Source organism: Rana temporaria, chromosome 1, assembly GCF_905171775.1.
Source record: "Rana temporaria chromosome 1, aRanTem1.1, whole genome shotgun sequence".
NCBI classification, from domain to species: domain Eukaryota; kingdom Metazoa; phylum Chordata; class Amphibia; order Anura; family Ranidae; genus Rana; species Rana temporaria.
Window position 1 is genome coordinate 205,867,725 of NC_053489.1, and position 7,607 is coordinate 205,875,331.

The window sequence follows — 7,607 nt, forward strand, 5'->3', positions numbered from 1 at the left end:
AACATATTGTACGAACAAATGCCCACGAAAGGGTTATAAAGGCACATTTCTCACATCATTTGCATAAGGAACATCTCATCCTCCCATTGGTGTTTCATTTGAAGACTGACCTCTAATATCCTGGCTAACATATTTCGAGGCTGCACCTTTTCGTCAGAGCCAACTCTGAGTTGGCTCTGATGAAGAGGTGCTTACTTGAAACACGTTAGGCAGAATATAAGAGGTCAGTCTTAGAACGTAGAAAGCACAAACGTGTTGAGGGCTGACATTGATTTATTTGAAATTGAAAAGTGTTAATTTTTGTAATGTTTTTTTATTATCACTTGGGTAACAGAATTTTAATGACAAATGATGGTCTGAGTGTGTAATATGAAATTTTGAACTAGCCTGCTGTTTTTTGTTTTTCCTTTTGCTTGTTTTGCCACTCCTATAACCCCTCACTGTATAAACTAATTCCTTTTCTTACAAGCTTTGTCTGGTGTTGCTCCTCTCCTGGCATTAATATCTGTTTTACTCTCTTCTCCTTTTCTGCTGCTGCAGAATGACTCAAATAAGAAACACATTACCCGGAGTAACAGGCCTACTGTCAATCTGGTGGATGCACGCGACACTAAACCGCAGCCTGTTGACTCCTGGGTCTAGATTTGCATGCATGGTAGGTCTTCTCTTGTGTCTCTGGGACCTTGCTTATGTAACTTGTTGCACTGGTGTTATCAATTTAACCCACCAACAATAATCTTTGAAGATAATTAGGGAATGATTACAACTCTGCTACTCTTAAGAAAATCCCCGAATGCACATATTTCTGCTCTGACGCCTACACCTCTTCATTTAACTTGTTCAGATGTTTTGGTTTACCTGCACTGCCAATACTGAAAAATTCTAGCTTTGTAATTCACGGTGTAGCTGTGCCTATTCAGTGATGTCTGGGGAAAACAATATGCCACTACCATTGTTTACTCATTCTTTTAGCACATTTGTGTTTAGATTACAGTGCATATCCAAGGCTTTGTTCTGCTAAAACCCTTTAATCGTATAAAATCTTCCATCTTCAAATAGAAAAAGCCACACATCTTCCAGAGCTTTTTTTTCCCATCAATAAGGTTTTACAACATCAATCTCAAACAAGCTGCTCTCTGCCTGATGATGTTCTTTCTCCGAGGCCTAATTATAAAGGTGAAGAGTTTAGTGTTGGGCAGAGATACTTCTACTTTTTAATGTCTCACAATGTAAATACCCTTTAGGAAATATAGCACTGATTTTTAAGCTGTCAGATCTGTTCAGTTATGGCCCAACTCCAAGCACAAGAAGGAAACAAAACTGCAGGGGTTAACTTAACTCCTCAATTCTAGAATTACAGGGTAATACTTTACTCCTCCTGTAGGCTCTTTTCATCCATCCAACCCATTCCACAAAGTCTTCACTGTGGTCATACGCCTGCCTACCCCATGTAGAAAGCAGGGTTGATAGTCCTGCATTGTATGTAATAAAACTGGGATGAAGGGGAGAGGGAAGAAAAAAAATGTGGGTCAGGTTGAATAAATGTCTCCTAAATCTTACTGGCTACTCCACCTTTTTTAAAAAAAAAAAATATTGCAACTGCAACCAGTGGCTTATTGGTGTAATGCCAGGCTCTCACAAACTTTCAGCTCCCTGTCCGTACTGAGCTACAGTCTTTCAGTTAGAGTTGGTGGAAGTGTCCATGCATGACGAGTGTGGTGATTACTGCACTTCTATTTAATCAAGTCTAAAAGTCTATCTGCCACTGTGGCAAATACTGTACTTGTATGACATGTAAGTGGTGTTGCACTATTCCTCAGTGGATAATGCATTGAAATGAACAATCAATATAAAGGTGTGCAATAATGAGCAATAAATGTTCAAACAATCCAAGAAGCAAGGGTGATGATTATCGCAATCGTATATAATGTCCAATAAGCTGATAAGTATCAAGTGCTCTGTTATAAACGGTGCTCAGTTCTTCTTTAAACCAATCCAACAGGTTCTCTGTTCTCCACCAACACCTCAGTGCAGACAGAACTCTCACCTCATAACCACATATAAAGAGCCTTGTGATCAGATTCCAATAAGTGGCTGGTGATCCTTCCTCCTAATTGCTTCATTCTTATCTCCTTTGTATGGGATATATGATCCAGGATCTTAGGGCTCCAGCTCCATATGTGGGGGTGAAATAGACAATATGCCTCCCATAGTGTAAAATATTTAAAATATAACCATTTATTTAAGACAATTAAACGCTTGCATCAAAGCAAAATAAAAACCGCATTGGATCATAAAAACTGCAGCGTTTTCCGCCTCTCACATGATATCCGATCTGCTGTCTATGTCCTACGTGTTGCATCACGTCACCCGACTTCCTCAGGGGGACCAGATTGGTTGTCTACTCACTCTATGTATAATCTTGGTTGATTGTTGGCTTTTACCTAGCTTCTCTACCCTCATGGTCGTTTTTTTCTACCAAGATGTTCGTGTTCTTTGGAATGTAGGAGTGCTCTCTGTATGCTACAATAAAAATGTACAATCGGCACCCCACAGTATTGTAGGATACGAAAATTGCTCCTACATTCCAAAGAACACTACCCTACTCATCTTCTCTTCCAAGATGTTAGAGAAGCTAGGTAAAATCCAGCAATCAACCAAAATTATAAATAGGGTAGGTAGACAACCAATCTGGTTCCCCTGAGGAAATCATTTGACGTGATGTAACACATAGGACCTAGACGGCGGATCGGAAGTGACGTGAGAGGCGGAAAACTCTGCTGTTTTTATATGTTTATTTCACCCCCACATATGGAAATGGCGCCCTAGGATCCTGGATCCTATATTCAATACAGAGGAGATGGATATTGGGAGGAAGGAAGGATAACCAGCCCCTTATTGGGACCTGATCACCAAGTCTCTTTTATACAGTTGTGCTCAAAAGTTTACCCTGGCAGAATTTATTTCTTGGCCATTTTTTAGAGAATATGAATAACACAAAAGCTTTTCTTTCAGTCATGGTTAGTGTTTGGCTGAAGCCATTTATTATCAATCAACTATGTTTATGCTTTTTAAATCATAATCGCAACAGTAATTACCCAAATAACCCTGATCAAAAATGTACATACCCTGGTGATTTTGACCTGTGTCAACTTGACACAAAGGGGTTTAAATGGCTATTAAAGGTTAACTATCCTCACCTGTGATCTGTTTTCTTGTAATTAGTGTGTTTGTATAAACGGTCAGCTTTACCATCTGAGAAAATAAAGAGCCTCAACCACAAATACCACAAAAGACTCCAAGCTCTCATTGATGTTAAAGGGGATAATACAAGATATTAAGAACTGGGGTATGTAAACTTTTGATCAGGGTCATTTGGGTAGTTTCTGTTGCCATTATGATTTTAAGAGTAACCACGGTTGATTGATAATAAATGGCTTCAGTCAAACACTAACCGTGAGTGAAAGAAAAGTGTTTGTGTTATCATTCATATTCTCTGAAAAATGGCCAAGAAATCATAAATTGTGACGGGGTATGTAAACTTATGAGCACAACTGTATGTGGTGAGAGTTCTGTCTACACTGAGGTGTTGGTGGAAGCACAGAGAAGCTGTTGGACTGGTTTAAAGAACGGAGCACTGTTTATATCTGAGCACTTGACACTTATCAGTTTATTGGACATTCTATACATTTGTGATAATCACCCTTGCTTCTTGGCTTGTTTGAACATTTATTGCTCATTATTGCACACCTTTATATTGATCATTTCACTGTATTCACTTGCATTTCATGTATTGCATGTGTAATGCCGCGTACACACGATAGGTTCGTCTGATGAAAACGGTCTGATGGACCGTTTTCATCAGACGAACCGATCGTGTGTGGGCCCCATCAGTTCTTTTTCCAATCGGTGAAAAAACTTAGAACCTGTTTTAAATTATCTGATGGTTAAAAAAACGATTGTCTGTGGGGAAATCCATTGGTTAAAAATAAACGCATGCTCAGAATCAAGTCGACGCATGCTCGGAAGCATTGAAATTCATTTTTCTCAGCACGTCGTTGTGTTTTACGTCACCGCGTTCTTACACGATCGTTTTTTTTTAACTGATGGTGTGTAGGCAAGACTGATAAAAGTCAGCTTCATCGGATATCTGATGAAAAAATCCATCAGACCGTTTTCATCGGATGAACCAATTGTGTGTACAGGGCATAACTGTGAATACATCAGGTATTGCAGCAATTATGAGTCGCATTTTTTTGTTTATACATCACCATAGTTGTATCTACTTTTCTCAGTTTCACTTTTTTAATACATATTAGCTCAGGGATCACATACACTTGACAAACTGCACTTGTAGTTCATACACGAAACGCCAATTCTTTGTAGCGGATTACTTTAAAGGGCATATAGAAATGGTATTGGCACCACATCAATATTTCTATAAAAACACAATTTTTATTATGCGAATATTAAAAACACATATAACTTGCATCCAATACTTTTACACAGGTTTCACAGGACTACATGGTAAAGGACAACATTCCACTTAATGTGTTTCAAATAATTCTACATCTTCTTTAGGAGCACATGTGAATGAGATCCATACGATTAAACTCGGCCATTTAAGAATGAAGGATGTGTAACTCTGCTAGGGCATGATTAATGTAGATCATCATTTCCAAAAGGGGCAAGGAGGAGCAACAAATGACCAAAGCACACCAAGTCTTTACACAGGAGATGCCATAAAAGCCACCAGGCCCAAAATGGATATCCAGTTACAAAGGGGGGAGAACGCTCACAAATCTCCTTTTGGTCCAAAAAAAAGTCCTATATAGAAACCCAGGCCCCAGGGTGTTTATCTAATTTCACGTAGATGTGAGATATTCAACAGCCCCAAGCAAATAATAGTAATTTGCTACAGCTGAAATGTAGCTGCAAAACTGTAGAGTAGTGGAGCTTTTTATCCAGATAAACCCTTGATTATATTGTAAACACCAGGATTAATGGTGCTTTTAAAGAGTGTTCTTGTGCTACACATGTAACCAAAGTTTGGGTCCTATTTATAGGTTTCCGATTTTTACGCCCAACCATGTTGATAAATAAATGTCTTTGTGCTTATTTGGGAAATTGAAAGTTCAGTCTCTATGAACCTGTGAAATTTATAACGACTGCTATTTAACCACTTAAGCCCCGGACTATATTACTGGTCAAAGACCAGGCCACTTTTTGTGATTCGGCACTGCGTCGCTTTAACTAACAATTGCGTGGTCGTGCGACGTGGTTCCCAAACAAAATTGGCGTCCTTTTTTTTCCCACAAATACAGCTTTCTTTTGGTGGTATTTGATCACCTCTGCGGTTTTTAGTTTTTGCGATAAACAAAAATAGAGCGACAATTTTGAAAAAAATGAATATTTTTTACTTTTTGCTATAATAAATATCCCCCAAAAATATATAAAACTATTTTTTTCCTCAGTTTAGGTTGATATGTATTCGTCTACATATTTTTCGTAAAACAAATCGCAATAAGCGTTTGGTTTGCGCAAAAGTTATAGCGTTTACAAAATAGGGAAAAGTTTTATGGCATTATTATTATTTTTTTACTAGTAATGGCGGCGATCAGCAATTTTTATCGGTCCTGCGACATTATGGCGGACACTTTTGACACATTTTTGGGACCATTGGCATTTTTATAGCGATCAGTGCTATAAAAATGCATTGATTACTATAAAAATGACACTGGCAGGCAAGGGGTTAACACTAGGGGGCGAGGAAGGGGTTAAGTATGTATGTTCCCTGGGTGTGTTCTAACTGAAGGGGGGGTGAACTAACATGGGGAAATGACTGTTTGCTGTTCATACATTGTATGAACAGACAATCAGGCATTTCTCCCCCTGACAGGACCGGGATTTGTTTGCACACACAGCTCCCGGTTCTCGTTCTGTAATGACGATCGCGGGTGCCCGGCGGTGAGCACGACCGCGCGTCGGCGTCAGGGACGAGCGGGAGGCGCGTGTGCGCCCCTATTGGCTGCTCGGCGAGATGACGTATAGCTACGTGATCTCGCCCAGCAGAGCCGACCTGCCGCCGTATAACTGCGGCGGCTGGTCGGCAAGTAGTTAATTAATTGGTCCATGCTGAGCTGCCAACAATTTACATCTCCGTTCATTTGCATGCCAAAAGGGGGCATTTTCCATGTGTTGGCACCTGCCAAGTGCTCCCAGCCACTGTCTTTGTTGCTGTGAACTTAAACGTACAACTTGTTTAACAACTCTGAATTCGTGGGACACAAAGTCATGCTGTGTCGACTTAAATATTGCGTTAAGCAGTTGATCCACACTATTCCATTATTTTTTACTTTTTCTACCAGTTAAATGGTGCCTGCTAAATGCTAACAAGAATAATTTGCTTACATTGGTTATGGGAACTTATCTCTAACTACCTGTTTGGGGGCTCTTCACACCATTGTGTTGTGGTAACAGACAGAGCATTGAATAATGTGTGGCAGTGCCATTTTGCATGAGAACGGGCCCTTATCCTAACATAGTTATCAACGAAGCTTTAACTGCACCAGCTGCTTTATATGAGATGGCTAAGCTTAGGGAAAACACCTAATATAAAGCATTCCATTTCTAAGCTCCACTGAATTTAATACACTTTGCACCCCAATAATGCAGTTTCAATGAGTAATTAATGTATAGTTGAATTATGGTGTCACACATGCTTATGTTGGCTTAATCTTTTATCCTAAACATAGATGAACATGAATCCTTCTACTCAAAATTGACCTTTTCTAATAGATATGTATTATTAATTCTAAACGGTTGCATAGCTTTTCTATAGACCTGTGTTTTAAACATTTAACTTGCTCATCTTGATTTTCTTCTTACCATTTTTTTTTTTTTTTATGCAGGGATAAACGTGCAGTCATTCTCTTCGGGAAGACGTTTTTTTTTTTTATGTTATAATTTTTATTTTTAAACCAAGAATCACAAATTTGAATACATGTAGGAGGTATCATTGCCCACCACTGCCATGATGTTTTCACAGGAGGACCATTTTGGTAAAATAAGACTGGATGAAAACTGCCATCTGCTGTATCTGAAAACTAAACTTTTTGATCATCGCCAAAAATCGCTGTTGCTTAATTTTACTTAAGAATTGACACTTTTTTAGAACATATATGTATAGTATATATTCATAAAGCAACATTCCCTTTCAAGCATCCTGCACCATTTGAAAAGAATTGTCTTGCTCGTGGGGAGCGAGGCTGGTGCAGATTATGGGACTAGGAAGTGGAAAGAAGGGGAATGTTTATATTGGACATCTTCCTGCACGGAAAAAGCCACAAAATGTTTCAAAATGTTGGATAAAAGAATATGAGCACTTTTTCTTTTTACTGGCTTTGTGTTTGCAAACTCGGTGTGAACTGTGAAGAAAGAAAAATATAATATTGAAGTTTTGTGGCCTGAGGTGCATAGAATTTTATTTTCCCATCAAAGAGTAATGGGATTATCATTAGGTTTGCGGTTTTTACCAAGGTGGAGTAAATTGTAAGTTGCCGCATGGAAGAAGAAAGTGGAGACAAAAAAAAGCCACAAAGAAAAAA

At 38.9% G+C, this 7,607-nt stretch overlaps 1 protein-coding gene across 4 annotated transcripts in view; it reads left to right on the forward strand.

Annotated features, from left to right (window-relative positions):
* Positions 1-7,607, forward strand: part of ARVCF (ARVCF delta catenin family member) — a 422,733-nt gene extending 415,126 nt beyond the window's left edge. For 3 of the 4 annotated variants that reach the window (XM_040347904.1, XM_040347907.1, XM_040347920.1), the window contains 2 exons: positions 541-655; positions 6,912-7,607. In XM_040347904.1, coding sequence (XP_040203838.1) covers positions 541-642 — 102 coding nt within the window. In that variant the 3' untranslated portion in view covers positions 643-655; positions 6,912-7,607. The remainder of the gene's footprint in view (positions 1-540; positions 656-6,911) is intronic. The other variant, XM_040347914.1, reaches the window with a different exon arrangement.